Raw genomic sequence first — 23,895 nt, 5'->3', positions numbered from 1 at the left:
GCGCCAGTATCGAATGCGCCATACCGAATGGCCCCTAAAGAGTTCGCAGAGTTGAAGATTCAGTAGCAAGAACTGCTAGATTTGGGATTTATTCGGCCTAGTGTATCACTGTGAGGAGCGCCAGTGTTGTTCGTAAAGAAAAATGATGGAACGATGAGGATGTGCATCGACTATCGTGAGCTCAACAAGATGACCTTGAAGAATAAGTACCCATTGCCGAGGATTGATGATTTGTTTGACCAACTTCGAAGAGCGGGCGTATTTTCGAAAATGGACTTGAGGTCGGAATATCATCAACTAAAGGTCCGACGAGAGGATGTGCCTAAGACTGCTTTTCGCACTCGTTATGGCCATTATGAATTCGTCGTGATGCCATTTGGGCTGACCAACGCCCCGGCTGTCTTCATGGACTTGATGAACCGAGTTTTCCATGAGTATCTTGACAAGTTCGTGCTACTCTTCATCGACGATGTTTTAGTATACTCGAAGAACAAGGAGGAACATGGATGGCATCTACAAACAGTGTTGGAAACGTTGCGAAAAAAGAAGCTTTATGCCAAGTTTAGTAAGTTTGAGTTTTGGTTGACTCGAGTGAACTTTCTTGGTCATATTGTGACGGCAAATGGGATTCAAGTAGACCCAGCAAAGGTCGAGGCCGTGCAGAATTGGAAATCGCCGAAAACGTCGAGTGAAATCCACAGTTTCTTGGGATTGGCGGGATACTATCGACGTTTCATTGAAGGATTCTCTAAAATCACGAGACCCATGACACAATTGCTAAAGAAGGGAATCAAAGTGGTTTGGACGCCGGAGTGCGAGGCGAGTTTCCAACTGTTGAAGGAGAAGTTGACGACAGCACCGGTCCTAGACGTGCCGGCAACCGACAAAGACTTCGCCGTCTATACTGATGCATCAAAAGTAGGACTTGGATGCGTGTTGATGCAAGATGGGAAAGTGATAGCATACGCTTCCCGACAGTTGAGACCGAATGAATTGAATTTTCCGACTCATGATTTGGAGTTAGCAGCAGTGGTGCGTGCACTGAAAATTTAGAGACACCATCTCTATGGAGTGAGATGCGAGATATATACGGATCACAAGAGTCTCAAATACTTCTTCGAGCAGAAGGAGCTAAACATGCGACAGCGACGTTGGTTAGAGATTCTGAAAGATTATGACTGTGGTATTCACTATCATCCGGGCAAGGCGAACGTAGTAGCCGATGCTTTGAGTAGGAAGAACCAACCGCAATTGGCTTATTTCCTAACGCAAGAGGAAGCGTTGATTCGCGAATTCAATAGAATGAGATTGGAAATAGTAAAAGCGCCCGAGACAGTAGGAGAAAGAATAGCGACGCTAGTGATTGAGCCAGATTTGAGAACCAAGCTCATAGAAGCCCAACGACGTGATGAGAAGTTGGAAGAATTACGTGTGAAGGTGAGAGCCGAGAAGATCGATCATTACTGTGAGGAGGCAGATAATGCTTTGACGTACGATGGACGATTGTGTGTGCCGAGCGATGAGGCGCTAAAAGATGAGATTTTAAGTGAAGCGCACGACACGTCTTACACTGCTCACCCCGGAAGCACGAAGATGTATCGTGATTTGAAGTAACGTTTTTGGTGGAATGGAATGAAAGGAGTCGTGGCGTCGTATGTGGAGCGATGTCTAGCATGCCAACAAGTGAAGGCATTACACCAACGGCCATATGGGAAATTGCAACCACTTGAAATTCCCGAATGGAAGTGGGAGCATCTAACTATGGATTTCGTTATGGGTTTGCTAAAGTCACAGAAGAGCAACACTGCAATTTGGGTGATCATCGATCGACTAACTAAAAGCGCACACTTTTTACCAATTCGAATTAGTTATGGCGTGGACAAGTTAGCAAAGCTTTACGTGAATGAGATTGTGCGTTTGCATGGGGTGCCAAAGACTATTGTGTCCGACCATGATACGAAGTTCACATCAAAGTTTTGGATGAGTTTGCAACAGGAATTGGGCACACAACTGAACTTCAGCATTGCTTATCACCCGCAATCGGACGGACAGTCAGAGAGGACGATTCAAACACTTGAGGATATGCTGCGAGCCGTTGTCTTAGATCGAGGGGAAAGTTGGGAAACTGTTCTACCATTGGTTGAATTCGCCTACAACAATAGCTACCAAACGGCGATCGATATGGCTCCGTATGAAGCTTTATAAGACAGGAAGTGTCAATCCCCACTATATTGGGATGAAGTTGGCGAGAGAAAGATGTTAGGACCCGACGCTATAAAGGAAATGACCGAAATTGTGCATCAAATCCGCGCAAGGATCAAGGAAGCTCAAGACAGGTAGAAGTCGTATGCTGACGTGCGTCGAACGGAAATCAAATTCGACGTTGGTGACAAAGTGTTCTTGAAAGTATCCCCGACGAAAGGAGTTGTGAGGTTTGGAGTGAAGGGGAAGCTGAAACCGCGTTTTGTAGGACCGTACAAGATTATCGATGAAGTAGGTCCTGTAGCGTATCGTTTGGCGTTACCTCCCAGTTTTGGGAATGTACACAACGTGTTCCATGTGTCGCACTTGCGCAAGTACGTGTTCGACCCCAAGTATGTGATTCATCAAGAGGAAGTGATCCTAACCCCCGACATGAGCTACGAGGAAAGGCCAGAGGCAATCCTAGATCGGAAGGTGCAAGAGTTGCGAAACAAGTCGATAGCATCCGTGAAAGTGTTGTGGAAACACCATGGTCCCGAGGAAGCCACGTGGGAGTTAGAAGATAGAATGAAAGTAAAGTACCCCGAGTTGTTTATGTGAGACGATCAAATTTCGGGACGAAATTTCTGTTAAGAAAGGAAGGATGTAACATCCCAAAATTTTTGTGACCTTTGTTTAATATATGTCGATTGGAAATTTCATTTATGAAATTTAAATTGTTGCTACGTGATTGAGTTTGATTATGTGGAATAAATCGTCATGGGGGAATTGGAATGAAGTGTTATTTATATTTTAATGTGGAAAAATCAATTTAAATAAGATCATGCATCTTGTTCTAGCCAAATAAAGTGGCTATTGTCGGCCCCTCCAATTATTGGAAATTTTATTCTTTCTTGGATTTAATTAATTTTTTTGGGATATTCATCCAAATTAAATTATCCCTAAATTGTGCTACATGAAATTCGAACTCTAACCTATTATTTTTGTGAGTTTCGAATATTCTCTATTTTAATTAGGAGGATGAATTAGTTTCTTTGATTTAATTGGTACCTTGTTGATTTCCTTTAGCTATTTTAAATCCAATTAAATTTTACCACATTTTATTCCCTCACCCCAATTAAATTAAGAGTTGAATTATTTCCTTGTGGCTAATTAAGCCAATTTTCGCCCCCCCCCCCCCCCCCCTAATTTGTAGATGAGAATATATTTTCTTCCTATTTTGTGGAATTCCTTTTATTCAATTAAATACCAAATTAATACCTAAGTCAAATTAATTGGGGATGTGAATATTTTCCTTCTATTGTGTCTCCATCCCACACATTTTTTTGGCCTAATTTCCTTGTGGAAATTTATTTAATTGTTGCCTATTTTATGGGAGTCTTTTCCTATAAATAAATTACCAAACTTAAATCCTATTCTATTTAATTGAGGATTTAAATAATTTCCTTGTGCACACCATCAAAATTTTTGCCCCATCCCTCATTATTTCCTACTTGGAGATTTAATTTATTTTGTTCCCTTGTTTATGGAATATTCATTGTTTTATTTCCTAAATTGTGAATCTATTCCTCTCTAAGTAAATACCAAATAAATTCCTTATTGAATTTCTAGCCATAATTTTTGAAAACTTGTCTTCCTTTTAATTGTGGGATTTTATTTATTGGCCTCTATTTTATTCCTCCATAATTAATTAATTAATAAGATTAAACCTAGGACTATTTAATCACCTAAACTAAACCATAGCCCCCATTCTCCCTCAAATTTTCTTCCATCTCCATCCTCTCCCTCTCTCCACACGCCACTCTCCTCTCCCTCTCTTCATCCTCTCCAAAATTCCTGTCAATCCTTGTTCTTGCATCCATTGGAGTTTGATTTTCAAGAGTTCCCGACGAATCGTATCAATATTTGCTTCTACCGTTTGGTTTTCGATTCAAGAAGGTATAATTGAATCTTTTCCCTCATCTTCACCATTGAAAACCTTGTTCTTGATCCCTTCATGCATATAGTGAGTGTAGGAATCTTAGATCGCATAATTAATTGGTGGGAATTTGTGTTTGTATGAGAACGATTGTGAATATGCAATTTTGATTGAATATGTGTGAAGTTTGAATGAATCATTGGTGAATGATGTGTGATTATATGAGAACGTGATTGTGAGAACCTTTTTAAGCATGATTGTGTGTTGGAAGCATGAACAAAATTGTGTTTGGATGAATGGGGAAGAAACCCTAATTTCGAAATTGTGAAGCCTGAAAACTGTGGTGTTCGGACAGTAAATTCCGATGTGCGTTTGACCAACCAAACGATCGAATTTTGACACGAAATTTTAACTGAGTAAACTTCAAGTTGATTTCTGTTTTGTGTGTGAATTTCAGCCCCTTTTGACGAAAGATGAATTTTTAATAAAGTTTCGAAGTTGACTGCGCAATTCTGACAAAAACTTGTAATCTTGCCCAGAAAGTTTCGTTTTCTATTTGACTGACCAAATGGCCTCCTTTTGATGTGAATAGTTTTACTAGATACAATTTGAAGTGTCTTCTGAGTTGTGTGAAAATTTCAGCCTCATTGGACATCGGATGAAGTTTTGGTGAATTTTTCAATTGAACTACACAATGCTGCCAGAATTTTGTATTCCGACTAGAGAGTTACATTATTGTTTTGACTGACCAAATGACGTGATTTTGGTGTAAAATTTTAACTGGATGAACTTAAATGTGTCTACTGTGTTGTGACCAAATTTTAGCTTCATATGAGGTCGGATGGAGTTTTGGTGATTTTTACAAACCAACCGCGCAGTTCTGCCAGATTTGTTGTTATGTGGAAATATCACTTGTTGCCAAATTTGAGTGAATTATATGATGCATGTACGATTTAGGAATGTATCCTATGACATGATTATGTGTGACAAGTTGAGAAATATTATGGCATGTTTTCCTTATATTGATGAATGTTGGGATGGGTAATTTAAGAGAATAATAAAAGGAACGATAGGACCTGCATGCTAATGTAACTTGATGGAATGCTGATTTGTATTGTGGTTTGGCAAGGGTTATTGTGTGTACGTGAGCACAAGGAACGAGGGTTGCCTTAAGTGGATATTGAATTGTTTAAGCAAACAAGGTGGATTTTCTTTTTCAAATCTCTTTATTTTTCGAAAATATGTTGTGGTGTTATAAGGGTGGTTTAATTGTTATGGCATGCCATGATGTTTTGTTTATGAGATTGTTACCTGATACCTAGTTCGTCTGAGCTTGCTCCGTTAGGCTATATGGCTGAGTTGTGAAACGAATTCGGGTCTGAGTAGGGCTGCAAACCCTATCAGGCTGTGTACACTGGTGGGATCGTGAGCCGTCCATGCTAGTCGGCCGGTCTCGTGGGCGAATAGTGTGGCCACACTTTCGTCACACTGAGATATGATGATTGTGATTGATGGATTGATGAGAAAATGAGGAGATTGATTGTCTGGCCAGAAATATTTTTGTGTTCTCGTGATATTTCTTAACTACACATAAAACTCGAGATCACTGGTATGGATGACATAACTGTATAAAATGTTTTCGGCATGAGCCCATTGAGTACAACAAGTACGTAGCCCTGCATGTGTTTTCCCTATGTGCAGGTTGAGCGGGATGTTGCGGTGGATGTTGAGTCGGCCTAGGAAATTGGGATGCGTTGTGTCTTCATACATAGGCGTCATCCTTGACTCTCTTTGAAACCTTATTTCCGCTGCTATATTTTTGAACTATGCCTCAAGACCTTACTTTATTTCGTACTGTTTTGAGTATGTCAATATTCTGTTAGACTTTAATCCGTTGTTTACTTCATTAGTCTAAAATGGTTTTTCGTAAACTAAAACAAATGTTTTCTTTTAGAAGTTAATTGGATTTTTTTTATGTTTATTTCCCCGCTGCTTCTTTGGAAAAATCGTTTGCTAAGTCTTTGCTAATTAATAATAAATTTTCGACATTAAGTTTCTTTAAACTAAAAACTTGCTGTTTAACAGTTGATGAACTAAAATATTATTCTTTTAAGCTAATTGAGTCTTTCTTATGAACTGTTATCCTTAAATGTTATTCTTAATGTTTGTCCCTTGGTCACAATCGCCTCGTTTGTAGTACCCCTAGTATGGGCGGTCGTGACAGAATTATAACTAGATTGAGGAATGAAAATTAGCTGACACTAGACCTAGGAACCAGAGAACATCATCATTACTTCACTATCTCAAACAAACTACCTTGACCTAGTAAACGACTTCCTAATCTAGCTAAACAGAGATTGAACATGCAGTGGGGACCATTTCCAGAAACGGTAGAGTACTACTAAAAAGCTGCAAATAACAGACTATGAATTTAACCAACCACAACCTGCATCTCGTTACACGATTCAAACACGAACATGGAGAAAACAGAGTAATAACCCAGATTCAAACAGAACATACAAATTCGGACGTCGGAAACCGATGATTTATCGGAAACCAACAGATCTATTTCTACTAGACGAAGTAAACAGAACACAGAAATGAATCTTCAAATTCATGCACAACCAACCAGCTCAGCTTCAGATCCATACGTCGAACGCTTAATCCACTCCGGATCCAAGCAATCCGAACCAAACTACGACCAAAAACAACTCCATGAACTCCGATTCAGTAGATCCTCTCCGATCAACGACAATCCAACCATGATTCAACTCCAATTCACCAGATCAAGTGCGAAAAGCATCCAATCAAGTAAACAATCACAAACTCAGAATCAAACATAATCAAATCTTAACATTAGCATCATCATGACAGAAAATAGTAATTCCATAGATAGATCGGTAATATTTCAGCAAATACGAAAGTCGTGCTTCGAACAACGAAGACTCGGTTGAAATCCGAACAAAAAAATAAAATGAAAGCAGGTAAATTGTTTCTTCGCCCTACACAAGGACGGTGGCACACAACCGCCAACTGAAAATGAAACCCGAACCCCTCTCAAATTCCGAAACCCCAAGTGTGTGCAGAAAAGTCCTCATCTGTATGTTGCATGCTCTTTCTTTTATAGATGTGGAGGCGATATTCTAGAAGCCTTTTCTTGAAATCTCTGTTCTACCCTCCGGCTAGCGATCTCCTCCGTCTGGCAATTTTTTCTTCATTATGCTCACTTTCTCGCCAAATCCTTCGCCAGGCGATTATCTACCTTCATTCCTGGGTCTGGCGATTACTTCTACACACCTGGCTTAAAAGATGTGTTAGACCCCGTAAATTGTTGAATTTAACCCCCTAACCGATGCATGAAATTAGCCTTATCACTGCCTGACAGAGTTGCTCCATCTTTCGCCAACTTGATCAGTTCGCTTCACTTCTGGGCCATTTTCACTCAGCTTTCACTTGATCAAGTCGTCTCTGCTACTTGGTCGAATTTCCAATCCTGCACACAAAATCTCCACTTTTCTCCGTTTTCTCTCCCCAATTCAGTATATTAACCACCATAAAAACTATGCATGAAACGAGCCTTATCAGTTTACTGTTTCGTTTTTCCATTGAAATTTCGTTTCAGTTATTTTCTTCTGTATTCCTTCATTTTGGGTTGTATTATGCCCGGTTTTATCTCTTGTAATCCAGAAACCAACAGGGACAAACTAAAAAGGAAAGCGAGACATCTTTTATGGGACGGAGGGAGTAGTTTTTTTACTCAGTATAGGAGTTAGTTTGTGTAACATCAACATCAATAATCTATGTAGACACTTGTTAGTATTGTACATCGTACAATACACAAACTCCAGGGAAGGAGAAAGAAAATGGAGAAATGGTTAAAATATTGATTAATATATGTGAATTTGTATGTAAGTTACAAGATATGTGTGTCAAAATTATGAGAGCAATAAGTCATTAATGTTTTTGGGTATGCAAACAGAGGATGAATTGAAGCAGAGAGTAGCAATTTGTTTGTAGAGAGTTTCAGTGAGATGATAGGCATCAAAGAAGTATTGTTTATCAGGTTGTTTGCAAGCCAAGGCACCTAGTCCAGGGATGCAACTTGATGTCCCATTCATCCATGTCACACAGCATGGGTTGCTTGAATCACTCAAACCTAAGACCAAAAGAAAATGACCATGAATAAATTTGAGACATAAATGAATTTCAAAATGTGACCTAAGACCAAAAGAAAATGATCATGAATGAATTTGAGACAAAAATAAATTTCAAAATGTGACCTAAGACCAAAAGAAAATGATCATGAATAAATTTGAGAAATAAATGAATTTCAAAATGTGACCTAAGACCAAAAGAAAATGATCATGAATAAATTTGAGACATAAATGAATTTCAAAATGTGACCTAAGCCCAAAAGAAAATGATGATGAATAAATTTGAGACATAAATGAATTTCAAAATGTGACCTAAGACCAAAAGAAAATGATCATGCATAAATTTGGGGCATAAATGAATTTCAAAATGTGAGGGGTGATGAGATACCAACCATATTTGGAAGGAGTGATAGCAGCTTCATAACCAAGCCAATTAACACTACCAAGAATGAAGGAAGAATGTTGAAGAGTTGATGTGAGATTTAGAAGCATTGGAGCAAGCTGTTTGTTGAAGAGGATTGTCATCTGGTTAATATCCTCTACACATGGTCCATTGTGTTTTATCTGCCTTGTGATGGAGGGAATGCATCCGATTGGTCCTACCTCGAACACTATCATCTTCCTTGCTCCCAATTCGTACAATCTCTACATCTCCGAACTCCATATTAGTACAATATTTTACTTTCAATAATTAATTATATGTAAGGTTTGACCCATTAATTTTATCTTATTATATTACTTTATTGGATACGTATCAAATAGATCTAGACTAATATTATATGCTAGCTGCCCTTGAAAAAGTAAACGTCATCTTAATTTTTATGAATTTTTGTGATTTATTAATCTTAGTTACCAATGGTTTTTTTATTAAATCCCTTTCAATTTCTATTTGTATATATAGTGTAGACTGTAGAAGATGATGCAATTGTTGATTAAAATTTTTAAATCGGATTTTATTTTAAATATTAAGTAAAAAAATGAATTTATCAATTCAGAATTAAAAAAATCCGAACAAAGAAAAAAGGTCTAAATTTGTATAGAAAACCAGTTTTGAATTGGATTGATTGCATCAAAGTAAATCTAAATCTGTACGGCTGTACCTGGAGTTGTTGAGATAGATTGTTAACGAGAAGGGTGGCAAAAGATTGAGGGGAATAGAGTTTGCTGGTGTCGTGGATACTGATAAGATAATTGTTGATGTAATCATTGCTGCCTATTGATATCAGAAATAATGATTTTGCTAAATAATTTGATAACTCTGTTGAGGTTTTATAGTATCTGGGAAGATCTTCTTTCACCGTTCTCTCAAACAAATCAACTTGCTCCGGGAAATTCAGGCATTTTCCCTGAAATACATCTCAAAATCAAACCCAAAAACTCTTGCTATTGCATATGTTGAGTTAAAAGGACAAATACTCAAATAAATCATGAAAAATATACTCCATCCGTCACAGCTAAGATAACACATTTCTTAGTCCACACGAGATTTTAAGAATTATTAATTAATGTGGCTAATTGGAAAGAGAAATAGTGGGTGTAAGTATTAGAGAAAAAGAGTTGAATAATTAATTGAAAAGAGAAAAAAGTGGTTGATTGTATTCATTAGAGAAAAAAAGTTATCAAAAATAGAAATGTATTATTTTGGTTGAGATAAACTAAGAATGAAAGCGAGCCATCTTAGTTGGGACGGAGGGAATAGTTAAATTCTAACAAACTAGAATGATGAATTATTAATTATCAGAATTTTGCAACTACCCCATACTGTTGCTTTTTCAATGAAACCCACAATGATGTGACTAGACATGCCCACGGTTCGTAAACTGGCAGTCCCGGTTCGGAACCACCGGTTTCGGTTTCGAGAAATGTGGAACCGGAACCGAACCGTGAAGCTATTTCACGGTTCCGGTTCGAAAACCGGCGGTTCCGGTTCCGAACCGCCGGTCTTCCGGCGGTTTTTCACGGTTCTGAGCTGCCGGTTTCCGGCGATTTTTCACGGTTCCGGCTAGATTTCATGGTTTTCGGACGGTTTTTCACGGTTCCGATTTGGAACCGTCCAGAACCGGCGGTTCCAGCACGGTTTCAATTCGAAAAATTTGGAACCGGCCCGGGGTTCAAAATATGGCAGTTCCGGTTCAAGAAAAAAGTCACGGTTCCGGTTCGGAACCGGAACCGGCGGTTACGGTTCTGTGGTTAACCGCCGGAACCGAAAACCTTGGGCATCTCTAGATGTGACAGCCAGATTTATCTATATCTATATCACTACATGGAAAAAATTGCAGAGGCAAAAAAACACCGTGTATTTTATGTACAAATGGTGGTGGGATAATTTAGAAATGTAGTTGTCACATCATCGTCATTTGAAAAATAACGTAAATTACAGAATTCTAAACTTAGTGATCTATCATTCCAGGTTTGAAATTATAGACAACCCAAATTTAACTATTATTTGTGATTAATTTGGCAATTTGCCCTTAAGTAAATGATGCAATACCAGATCACTGCCTGTTTGAGGAAGAATACCACATGATCCTGATGCAAAATTTAAGCCAGTTTTGATCTGATCCGACTCCACCAACCTTTTAATGCTCATGTATGGTGGAGCATACGGCAATCCTATAAACTCAGCTGCCATAATAAAAACCATGTTTGACATGAGACTTGCGAAGTGAAAAATCCATATACTCCCTCCCTCCGTACCATGGAAATAGATTAATTGGAGATAGACACAGTTTTAATCCATAATTAATAAAGTAAGAGACAAAAAAGAAGTTAGAAATAATATAGTGGATAGTGAGACCTATAATGAATAAAGTAAAACCAAAGCAGAAAAAATTACAATAAATGGATATTGACTATTTGTATGGGATGGACGAAAAATGAAATTCAACATATTTTCACGAGGTATGTATAGTAGTATGATGAGTTACCAATGAAATCGGCGACGGTCCTTCCGTTGGTGAACCTTCCAGTAGGTCGGCCGCCGTCAAAATTCATGCCGTAGGGCGAGAAATTGGCCCGGGCGACGGTGGGCAAGAGATTGTTGTTGCCGCTGTCGAGCAAGGAATCGCCCAAGACGAACAATGCGGGCGCGAGGGGGTCCGCATTTGCTGACGTCAAAGTGATGAGAAGCGCAATGAAGAAGAAGAAGAAGAAGAAGATAGCCATTATTTGTAATGGGAATGAATGAGAATGGGCGTTTAAATAGGAGTGGGGTTTTACATGTGAATATGGATGGCGGTTCACCGTGTATTCGGGAACCGATTTCTTGCGTTGCTTCAACAGCTAGGCATAGCATAGCATAGCATGGCGCTGACATCAATTATATTATTTCTGTGCCCTTTATTAGTTTGTTAGGATTTAATCAACCACCATACTTTCCTTGTTTAAACACATACTCAATCACATGGGACTTTATTTCACTACAAAATTTATCAGGGTTCTTGGAACCTAATATCACAATCTATAGCTAAATTTTCTATTTTCACACGAACTTAAAACTTGTAAAAATCACGAATTTGGATAGGATTTGGAATTTTCCACAACACCTCAAATCAAAACCAATGCGGCAACATTGGAAATGACGTGTGATTTAAATATTACTAAGCCCAAAAATGGTACTAATTATACGTGTATTATAAAATTTTGGTCCAGATTATTATGTTTGCTATCTTCGTATCCCGAACTAATGAAATTGATATGTGATTTTGCCTTTTGTGGACATAGCTGTCTAAAACTAACAGTTAAACAAAATTAGGTCACTTTGTACAATATTACTCCCCCGTCCCATAAAAATACGTGCACTTCTCATTTTCGTCTGTTCTATAAAAATATTTACATTGTATTTTTGAAAAATTATATCAATTGAATAATGTTCGTCCCACTATCCACTAACACTACTTTAACTATCATTCTCTTCTCCTCTCTTACTTTACCATACTATTTTCCTCATCTCTCTTATTTTACCAATTTTATCTTAATTTTCATGTCATACCCGTTGCCCATATTTTTATGGGACGGATGTAGCATTATTTTTTAATTAAGAATTTTTTAATATTTTCTAAATAATTGTTCCGACAATTTAAATATGGAATTAAAAACCCTAATAAAATAAATTAATACTATTTCCGTCCCATAGAAATAGGTCATATTTCATTTTTCGTCCATCTTACAGAAATAGTCCTATCCATTTATGACAACACTTTTCTCCTTCTCTTACTTTGTCATTTACGCATTAAAACTCATGTCAACCTTAATGGCCTATTTCTATAGGATGGATGCAGTATATTCAACACCAAATGCAACTTATATTTCGAGAATCGAATACTATTCCTATTTCTTTTTTTCTCATCTCTCTCATTCAAACGAAGAGCTCTAGTTCTCTCATTTCATTTCAAAGACATGGAGAGGTTACATTACCACTGTGGCTCTGATGTTGGTGGACATGACTTCCGATTCATGTGCGACTATTGTCATTGTAACAAGGTAGCATTACTCCCAATCTTCACTAATTATGAGAAACCTACAAGAGAAAAGTAGACATTGTTTTCAATATACTCCATCCATTCACTATTAATTGGTTCGGTTTGACTTAGCTCGGGTTTTAATAAATATAATGGAAAATAGATAGGAAAAATTAGTCGAATGTGAGTCCTAGTAATAAAATGCGAGTGAGATAAATTTAGTGGAATGTGGGATCCATTACCCAAAATAGCAAAAACAAGTAGGACAATTATTTAAGGAAAAGGAAAGTAGTAAATTGAGATTATTAATGGCGGATGAAGAGAGTTGGAGTATTAAAAAAGTTCAATATCATCCAACTTTGACTGCACTTCACCATCTTCTCTCTCTGCTGCTCTTTTTCAAACATGTCGGATCTTCTCTCAAAATTGTACTCTCTGTCCGCGATTTGAAGTCCTATTTTTCCCTTTCTTTATGTCTGCGATTTGAAGTCTTGTTTGTTTTTTTCCATTTTAAGTTAGTGGACTCACCATTCAACTAAATCATTATATTCACATTTTATTATTATAAATCAAATTCTCTCTTCGTCCGCCATTAGGAGTCTCGATCTACCATTTTAGTCTGTCCTCCATTGTGAGTCTCGGTTCACTTTTATTTTAAATGGTAGGCAGACCCATATTCCACTAACTCATTTTACTTAAATTTTATTATAAAACTAATATATAAAAATGTGTCTCTGATAAGGCTCGTTTCATGCATCTATTTTGGGTCTAAATTCTGTGTTTTCCATGGTGCTAACGTGTAATTATAAGTCCAGGTACATGAATATTCTGTTGGACCCAGGAACTTGTTCTATTTACCAGGGCAGAGGAAATATGAGCAAAAAGTGAAGAAAAGGAGCAGAATCCTCAAGGGCATAAACGTCAAACCACAAAGACCGATTGCCCTAGGGATTGGAGCTGTCACGACCACAACTCCCTAGTCAAAGAAAGCGTAGCTATTTCGCGACTAAACTTACTAAATGGTCACAAACTCATCATGGATAGTACTTAATTCAACGGAAACATTTGTCTGAATGTGATAAAGGATACAACCATATCAAATCAGAGTAATTTCTGGGTGACTAGTCTTTTCTAAAGCAAATTCTAGATCTTGAAGTGGAAGAGTACCAAGACGATGTAATATGTATGAAGACATACTACATCAGCTACCTTACTTCTTAATTTAGTTTCTTTCCCAACACCTCCTCCTCTTCGACAACGATCAACTTGCACATTAAGGAAAACAATATGCAGGGCTGAGTACTTGGTATACTCAGTGGGCTCATGCCGAAAATATTTCTTTTCTAGTTGTCAGCCAAACTTGAGTGAACACGGAGTTTTTCTGAAAACAATTCTTGGTCACTAAAACTTTTATTTCTTTCTGAAAGTAGACTGCGCAGTCATATAAACTTCTCATGAAATACCATATCTGATCTGTGAGAACCGGGAATGTGGCCACATTCTACGACGGTCACTGGACCGGCCAACGCTAGCACTAGCACACGGTCCGTATGTGTACACTAGTCCGAGTAGGGTTGACAGCCCTACTGGGACCCGAATTCGATTTAACTGGTTTGGCATAGCCAGCAGATAGGCAATCATAAATAAAACTAGACATGGCAACTTATCTCAAAATATTCATGTTTTCACATAAAACACATTTCTGAAAGAAAAGCCCACCTCGTTTGCTTAAACTCTTTCAAACGGGCGCTTCCTAACTTGAGATTACTCGTCGTGCGACGACGTCCCTTTATAACAAATAATATATTTAAATTAGGCTTTAAGTAACTATTTATCTTGCATGTATGCATACCTAAGTGTGTGCTTATTATTTTACTTCCTTCTTTCTAAATTTAAAAATCTTGAATCTTTAATTAAATCAACGATTTAATTTATTCGGAATCTTTCCGAACTCCTCAAGTACAGTAAATTTCCAGATTATTTTCTTTAAGTATTTTGAAATACTTACTTGGCTATTAAAATTTTCATCTTAATTATTTACTGAGTATTTTTTCAACACGGCTTAATAATTTCTGTTCTTCTGTGGCTTAGGGGAAATTAAATTCCATAGATTGAATTTTGTTATGGGCAGTGGCCCAAATAACAAAACGTTGCCCGAAGGGATTTACTCAATGGCCCATTTTAGAATAAAAATTTTGGCCCAAAATATATACTCCTTAACCAATCGGCCAGCCTTTCTTCTTCTCTCCCTTTTTATATGGCCCAAATGATTTATTCTCTGGCCCCATTAGAAATTAAGAATTTTGGCCCAGAGTACTCCCTCCCTCGTCGGCCTCTTCACCCCTTCATTTCCACTCTTTCCCCATTCCCTTCCAAATCCCTACACTAGGGAAACCCTAGTTCTTCGTCGCCTCCTTCCTCCTCGACGACGAGCCCTCGTCGCTCCTTTGCGAGGCTCCTGCTCCGGCGGCGGTCCGGTGAGGCGCGACGCGTCGCCTCACTCTCGGTCTTCTTCCCACTTCTCACTCGGTTCTTGCTCGATTCACCCCCACATCGACATCTCGCTCGATGCCATCTTACCCATTTAAGCAAGTTTTGGTCTCCAACCTTGAAGTAGTTTTGCTTCTTATTCTTACTTGTTTTGCCTATCAAAAATCTTAGTATCTTATGCATCTTCTTGGTTATTTGGTTGGTTCTCGACAGGCATGAGGGGCTGATCATCTACGGCGATCAACACGTTGCCTCGGCCCAACGTCCGTCAGCAGTCGAGGCAACAACTGGTGCTGAAAGTGCCGAAGCTAGTTCTCTTTTCTTTCCCTTTTTGTAATAGAGTAGTTTCACGTGTAAATTTTCTTTCTTCAACATGTAATAGCTAGTTGGTGTATGTTTCATTTTTTTCCTTTATTTTCATCGTCGATATTTGTAATCCAAGACTTCGCTATTAAATCTAGATGTTGTGTTTTGTTTACTCAAGAAATAAATGAATACTCTCTCGTCTTTCCTCTTTCAATTTCTAGTATTTATTTCATAAATTCCGAGAAATTAGTTCGCGGCTATTACAGGAGCCGTGCCTATAAATACGAGGAAAAATATCAAAGAAAGGAGGTTTTTTTGGGGGGAGATATGAAAATCCTTAGTTAGTTTCGGCTCACTCTTCATCTTCACTCACTTAGCTCACACATTTGGTTTCGTATGGGGAATTCTGGGTAGTGGTGTAGTTTCGGTGTCTTTGGAAGTGTAACACCATCCTGATAAGGGCAAAGAAACAATTTTAATTTTCTGCACGTACTTACTTTCGCCGACTTCCTTGTCGGAAGTTCGGCTACTGTTTTGAGGCTACATTTGCAGTTTGATGCTTAATCTAGTTTCTATTTTCTGTTTCCGCTCTGATTCTGATGCTTTACTGTTTATTTACTGATCTGGATGCTTTTCGCAACTGTTGGATATTTGAAGTTGCAATCGGAGAGATCTGAGTGGATTTGTTGGTTGTTGGGTTGAATCGAAGTTGGAGGTTATGGATCTGAGTGTTGTTGGTGTGAATCTGATGGATCTAGTGTAGATTTCCTTTAGAAAAGTTAAATCTGAGTACGTACTTTTGGATCTGCATGGAATTTTCTGTTACTTTTAATTTACTTGACCTAGTAGATTAGATCTGTTAATTTTCTACTTAATCATCATGTTTAACGTTTGATCTGAAGTTTGCTCTGTTTCTATGCTCTGTTCTGTTCCAGTTCATGTTTGTTTACTGAAGAAGATGAAGATAATCGGTAGTTAGAATCAAATCCGCTTTAGTTTGTTATTTGCAGCTTTCTTGTCAGTAGCTATTTAAGGAAATCTGTTCTGTTACTTTTTCTTATGTTCTGTTGTCTCGCTGTTTTAGAAAACTTTACTTTACCTGACCCAGTAGTTTGATAACTGTTCCAAAGTTAATTTCCAGTTTCGAATCATGCATGTGACTATGTTTGAAGCACTTTCACTTCTCTGGATCCAGTAGATAGAATAGATTAGTTTTAATTTTCCAGGTCTAGTAGTAAAACTCAACCCTCTTGTTGCGTGGCAGCAGCCAAACCCTCAAAAATTCTCTTAATACATTCCAAACCCTTCCGTCCTCGTGGATTCGATCCCGACTTCCCTATACTAGCCAATAGTATAGAGGGTTGAGGTTTTGAAGCGGGATTGTTGTGACAATGACTGAATTCTGAGAGTTCATGATCTCCTAGACCATGTGCTCTAGCGAATCATCTAAACCTAAGAGTTTACTTTTACATAGCTGTAACAATCATCTTTACGCTCTTTAGTCTCATATTCCACTATCTTTTTTCACTCACTTTTCTGTATATTTCTTAAAATCCGTGTCGAACTCAAATATGACTTTTAACGGAGAACTGAGGGAGTATATAAATGTGGGGTCCAAATCCCACTAACTCATTTCTCATATTTCTCCACAAAGTTAAACATTTTCTTAAAATCCATGTAGAATCAAAATAAGACTATAAATGACAGACGGAGGAAGGAAGAGGACTAAAAATATTCTTGGGCTCCGCAAATGTTCTAGCTGTAAACATCCTCATAATGATTACGATATGCGAGTCAAGATTGGGTTTTTGAGTAGTGTATTGATTTGTCCGATAAAATTCCCTAGGAACGAAAGCAAACAAGAAGAGCTGGGAAGTGGTCGGTTCATGTGTATGTATACACGGATTAATTTTGGAAATAAGAGATGCTACAAATTGTACGAGAACCAAATTGTTTCGAGTGTGGTAGAATACTTGATTGGACATGTAATGGTGTGAATTATGTGTCACCAGATTTTACAAAACTCAAATTACGGTATTCATCATAGAGTCAATTTCAATGGTAAGAGGTGAAATTCGACTAAAACAAGTTAGTATTATATAACTATTGCCTTAGACTACATTCTCAATTGTTGGGAACGGAAGTACGGACTAGTGGTAAACACGCCGTTCCATATGAATGTAATTTGTGAGAGTCCATTTATGGAATATTTAATGAGCGAATGATGTTCCACGATCTTTTATCTAGAAGGTGAGATGGAGGTGAAGTGTAGTCAAAGTGGGGACGTGGATGATGACTAAAATTTTCAAATTTTATAATTAAAACGACGTCCCTTGAATATAATTGAATGACATTATATTTATAAATTTTACTACATTGGTTTTGATTTTGAAGATTGGGAGAGATTCTAAATTCTTTAAATTTAAACTCCCTCCATTCTCTATTAATTAGAATCAATTTTCTTTTTCATCCGTCCCTCATTAATTGACACCCTTACTTTTTACTACTTTTATTAATGTACTCACATTCTACTAACCCATTCCACTCACATTTTATTATAAAATAAATACATAAAAATATGATTCACATTCCATTAACTTTTTCAACCCACTTTCCACTATATTTCTTAAAACTCATGTCAAATCAACCAGTGCCAATTGCTAGGGGTCTTCTTGGCATTGTGACCCCTATGTTTTTCTTCGGTGCATCACACTTGACTTTGTAATTCATGTACGCATACAATTCCAACATTTATCAAATATATGCCCCTTTTAGATTGACTATTCATTTTGGACTCTGATCTACCTCATGTCTCCAGTGTTTCTCCTTCTTAGTGTAGACTATACATATTTTACTATCACTAAAATAACTGCAAGTATATGGTGTAGATCTAGTAAGAGAGTTTGAGAAAACAGTGGACACTGAAACTCGCTCTTTGTAAGTATATACACTTGTAAGAAAATATACCGAAGATTGATCAAGAGGATATCAACAAACTGACCCAGGTCAACATAAATGCTTTAAACAGACATGCAATGACTCGCAGACTGATCAAGCGACCGAAATTTAACTGGTCAAGGAGACATCTAAAAATCTATCCACGTGTCGTCGGGTGCGCGAACCAAAGATGATTTCAAAGCCTTAACCCACAGTACTATTAACTAGTAAAGGGAAGCAAGGGTCGAATCCCACAAGGATGAAGGGGTTAACACATGCGTCGCGGACATTTTGGGATGACTGATACCACGCAACTAGTGGGTTAAGTTCTATCTACTGGACTGAGCGGATTGCAAAATAAAACCCTAACTGATCAACTAGACTAACACATGCGAAAACATTAACATTTCCAACTGATCAAGCAGATTGACAAAAACAGAAATTACGCTACAAAACAGCAAAGTAACGGGGACCACTTTCCTAATTGATGCACTGGCAAATAAAGCTGAAAAAGGCAACTGTAGCTAAAGGTGACACAAACTTGCCCTCCTAACTAACTTCCGACGTCTTCCTCCTCAAACAAACAAGCAAACAAACAACTCAAATGCCATGGCAGATTTAAAACAGAGTATGCAGCCAAAAACAGGAAATCAACAAATTGCAGCTAGATCCATGCAAAATAACCTAGTAGACAACAAATCAAATTGTAACTATGCCATAATCATGCGAATCTCTACCACTGATTTCAGGTCTGACGTAAACCAAACACTAACAGCTAGATCTAAGAAATCCTACAACGATTAATCACGAAGAAACTACATCTAATAAATTTGACGACAATCAAAAGTAAGGGATCACAAAAATGCATAATCGAACTTTCCATCACAAGATCTAACTGAGAACCCAACAGAAACCATCATTGCAACAAATATTCCGCAAGATTTCAAAATCAAATAACAACTTCTCAAACTCGAACGAACAACTTCTTAATGATTTGGCATTAATACCCTTGCAGAAAAATACAATTAGCACGGCTACCTGACATTGTCATTCCATCTTCGCCCTCTTGATCAGTTTGCTCCACTTTTTTGCCATTTTTCTCTTCTACGTTCACTTTATCAAGGCTCGCCTACTGCTTAATCATCTTCACACTAAAACTCAACTTTGCTCGCATTATCTCCCCAAATCAGTATATCAACCACCATTAAAACTATGCATGAAACGAGCCTTATCAGACACAAGGAAATTTCTAGGGATATGATTTTACTACTTTAGTCTATTTAAACTACTGTTATGATATCCAAACAATAACTTCAGTGTTACTAGGTGAGGCACGTACTTATTGTAGTTAACCAGACAATATTGATTACTAGCTGCATTAAAGTTCTCAATCTCAGCCAATAACTCTCAACATATTAGTTAGACCCTTGAAAAGCCCTAATTCCCAAATATACCCTTTTGGAGGTACTGACCATAGTGTCATCAATTACAATCTAACATGTTACTCGCACTTTTCTGTTTCACCTCGTCCCAAACTACTTACACTATTTCTATTTTAAGTAAGAGTTAGGATATTTATTTAATATATTAAAGTTAATTAAGTGTACCTTAATTAAGTGATTTCTCACCACACTTAAAATACTAATTTAGTTACACTAAAAAATCAATCCCAAATTTACGACCTAAAAAGAGAAGTGCGAGCAACATGAGATGGAGGGAGTACTACATCGGTTGTGTTACTCAACTAGAAGCATTATCACACATAATTAAACGAAATAAATGGAGTCTTGGATACCAAAAAGTGAATTCAAATAAACATAAAGACTTACTTTAAACACCTAGAATTCAATATATTAGTTACCCATAGACAAAGTAACAAAATCCATAGTTACGAATGAAAACATGAAAATGATCATAAGATAAACCCCAAAGGATGAATCTTGAAGTCTTCGTGTTCAGTCTTGCCTTGCTCCTCACTCCAAGTTGAATGCAATGGAATGGTGGTGGTGATGATGGAATGGTGAATCTCATGGAAAAGTGAAAGCTAGGTATACACTAAGGACTCTAGTTCGCAATACATATTAAAACATGCTGAGTTCGCGCAACTGATCAAGTCAGATGATGAATGGATCGAGTAGGAAACTATGTGGTCGTTGGTTATGCAAACGGGGAGACTTAGGGCTTTCAAGACCTTGACCTACAATACTATAGACTAGTAAAGGGAAGTAAGGATCGAATCCCACAGGGACAGAGGCGTGCCGAGTTGTGTCCGAGACATGTTTTAGGGTTGGCTGCAGCCACGCTTCACTAAGGTGGGTTAAACTACAACTAAGATCTAGACTATTCAAGTCACAGAACTAACTTGATCAACTAAATTAAGCATGAATAAACAACATGTCACAAACAGATCAAGTTAAACAGGAACAGAACGACAGCAAGAAGTAGTTCGGGACCACTGACAATACTAAAAGCTGTAAACAACAAAAGATAACAGAGACTGCTACTCTAATAAACTACGACCTTCTTCTTCGCTAAGCAACTGAACAAAACAACTACGACAGATGAAAACAAAGCAGATGACATGAAAGCAGGAAACAGACAAATTAAAGCACAAATTCATGTAATTCGGACGAGAGGAAAACAGATCTGCAACAGCTATCCTAATTTCATGCAAGTTGACGAACTAAAACTCAGATCTAATCATGAACGACTAAATTATGCAGAACAAAGCTCTAAATCAGAACAGGACTAAAGCTAAACAAGAGAACCGAGATCAGAAAACACCAGATCCAAAATAACATGCATTAAAAGCGCTATTTCATAAACGATCTTCAATGATAAAACAAAACAGAATTCTCAGCTTATACTTGAAAATCGATCAACAACGAAAAGTAACGAGAGTAGCAACTAAGAGAAAAACATAAGATCAACTAGACTATGAAAAATAGGAACTGAAAACGGAAATAACAATTGTTTTGACCCCTTGGGGTTCAAGGAAAACACAAACTACGAAGATTTCTTGGCAGATCTGAGTCTCTTCTTCCTTGATGAGGAAGAAGAGAGGAAAGTTGAGGTAGAACAGTTACTCCGGTGGCTCCTAGCTTCCTTGCTCCATGCTACGAACAAGAGTGTAAAGTGTGGAATGTAGAGTGACTGAAGATGATGGTGCCGAACCCCCCCTAAAAAACTCCCTTCTGTGTGCATTCTCTCCACTATTTATAGGATGGCATTGGGCCCAAATCCCTAGGGTAAGCTCATCCTGTCTTGACATTAATGCCCTTGAGATAGCATCTTCCTTTCTCTCTCCTATGACTCATCATATCATGCGGTGAACTTCAGTTGATCAACTTGTTGGTTGAGCAGGCTCCATTACTTGTCCGCAACTGATCAACTTGTCCTCGGTTCTAGCCATTTCTTGCTTCTTCTCCGAGTTGATCAAGTTGTTCACGCGCTCCGCCGCTTCAGAACTTTTTCACCGCTGCACACTCAAATTCACACTTTTTCGTATATGATCACCTCTGTTAGTGTAATAAACCCCTATAAAACCATGCTTGTAACGAGCCCTATCAAACTGCTCACAATTTAACCATTCTTATCCTCAAGTATGAAAGAACAAGAAGAAAAATGGTAAGTTACAAGCATGTGTCCCTGACCGACTCCTAAAAAAAACTAAACTGACTCAACATACGTTAACACAGATAGACACACATAAGCAACATTTAAGCAAATATTTACATCTCCATGTTTGAAACTGGCTCAACTTCTGGCAATATTCCCCACAAGCTTAAGGTCATCCCAAATTTTTTGTAGTCTCAAATTCCTCCCTCCCCTTTTGTTCAGTCTGATTAGCCTGTCAGTTCGTCAAGATAGCCACTACTCTAACCAACTGTTGGATTCACTCGGTCACTCATTCCTTACCAGAGATGTTAAGACCATTCACTAATTCATTTTGTCATACCACTGATGCTTGAGTTCCATAGGCACAGACTAATTATTTAAGGTCTTCCTTAGGGTTGTAATGGAGCCATGGGTTATGATGTAAATAGGTAAAGATCATATGGGTACTAAGTTCATAAAAATCTTCAAAACAACGAAGGATATGTGAACTTGCGAACAAAACTGGAGCAGCCTCCCTATTACATCTTCAAAAATTCCCCAAAATCAAATAGTATTCCTTGGCCATTTTGGCCTTATCCGTGTAACCTTTCCCACAGGGTCAGGTTACATTATTTCCTGCCCTGTCTAACCTTATTATTTTTTTCTCTTTCTCTTTTTTTTTCTTTTTTTGGGGCCAGGTTACACTTTCTCCTACCCTTTAATTAACTATTTCTTCTCTTTTTTTCCTGGGTCAGGTTATGAATTCCTGTCCTTTTTTTCCCCTTCTCTACTTTTTTCTACCCGCTTGGCTGTAACTCTTTCTTTTCTATTCCTTCTATCCCCCGTTGGTTAGCTGCTCCATTCTATCTTCTCACTCACATGGCATGGAGGCTCAAGGTTTCAAATGAGCATGAATTCGAAATGTAGGTTCAAAATGGGGTAACTAAGGGGTGCCCTTACAGTGAGGCGGGTTCATCTGGTTCGAAAGAAGAAAATCCCAACTGGTTATATTGTATTGCCTTTAGTCCTTACTAGCCCATGTCATTTCCCTCTAAGCATCAAGTGGCAGCCTCTCTAATTTTTTTTATTAGTATAAAGTGTTCTACTCTAGCTTATAACTCACATTTGGAGGGCTTCACAGTTGGCTAAAAATCTGGGCTCTTCCATCATTTTTACTTCCTCTAGACTGACTTCAACTTATTTTTAGAAAGAGGGGGCAACATGCACTTGTTGGGGTTTTGGAGCCCCTTGCACAGCGGAAGACTTGTACAAAATAAATAAATCAGACGTAGGATCTATTTGACTGATTATGGGATTAATCTATTCACATGTTAACACGCATGCTAGAACGCAAATAATTCATGCTTAAAGAATATAAATCCTAAAACATGAATTCTACGGTTTAGAGTTACCGATTTGATTCTCCAAAGAATCGTCGATTGCTCGCGCCTTCTCCACGACGATCTTCATTACTAGACCACGAATCTTCTGACTGGTTCCCGAACTGTATTCCAAAATCAGTGTGGGCTGATCTTATCGAAATACTAGGACTCGAATAAAGAAGACAGAAATTCCTCACGGAGGAGGAGCTGAAGAAAAATCGTCCCCTATGGAATATAGGAGTGGACGAAAATTTTGAAAACAATTAAGTGTGTTTTCTGTCTCCTTTATTCTCCTATTTATAATAGTTACATATTGGGCCCAGTCAGGGATCTATGAAAGGTTTTGGATATGGGCTCTCCCAATTAGCTTTTTACTAATTAAATTGAACCCACAATTTAATACAAACTTATATTGGAATATTACGAGCAGCCACTACAGACGTAATATT

The 23,895-nt window shown here is 37.9% G+C and overlaps 1 protein-coding gene and 1 long non-coding RNA gene across 2 annotated transcripts; one reads left to right on the top strand and one right to left on the bottom strand.

The window, feature by feature from the left end:
* Positions 1-8,054: 8,054 nt before the first annotated feature.
* On the bottom strand, positions 8,055-11,439 carry LOC121757681 (GDSL esterase/lipase 7-like). Its single transcript, XM_042153188.1, has 5 exons — positions 11,202-11,439; positions 10,766-10,899; positions 9,375-9,620; positions 8,667-8,919; positions 8,055-8,276 (listed from the first exon to the last, which is right to left on the bottom strand). Exons 1-5 carry the CDS (start codon positions 11,437-11,439, stop codon positions 8,056-8,058), a joined length of 1,092 nt encoding a protein of 363 aa, XP_042009122.1. The 3' UTR covers position 8,055.
* A 3,617-nt stretch (positions 11,440-15,056) lies between these two features.
* Positions 15,057-15,731, top strand: LOC121758244. The gene is made up of 2 exons (XR_006041384.1): positions 15,057-15,347; positions 15,438-15,731. It is a non-coding gene; the product is annotated as an uncharacterized LOC121758244 (long non-coding RNA).
* The last annotated feature ends 8,164 nt before the right edge of the window (positions 15,732-23,895 follow it).

The sequence above is a fragment of the Salvia splendens genome, chromosome 12 (assembly GCF_004379255.2).
Source record: "Salvia splendens isolate huo1 chromosome 12, SspV2, whole genome shotgun sequence".
In the NCBI taxonomy this organism is placed as follows: Eukaryota; Viridiplantae; Streptophyta; class Magnoliopsida; order Lamiales; family Lamiaceae; genus Salvia; species Salvia splendens.
Note: the sequence above shows the minus strand (reverse complement) of the source record. Positions and strands in the feature narration are given on the sequence as shown.

Bases quoted from the DNA above. Each gene is read 5' to 3' on its own strand.
- LOC121757681 (XM_042153188.1), bottom strand. From the start codon at position 11,439: ATGGCTATCTTCTTCTTCTTCTTCTTCTTCATTGCGCTTCTCATCACT. The intron at 10,900-11,201 runs GTAACTCATCAT...TTATTATGGCAG, and splicing joins GACCGTCGCCGATTTCATTG to CTGAGTTTATAGGATTGCCG. The intron at 9,621-10,765 runs GTATTGCATCAT...GATGTATTTCAG, and splicing joins CTCAAACAGGCAGTGATCTG to GGAAAATGCCTGAATTTCCC.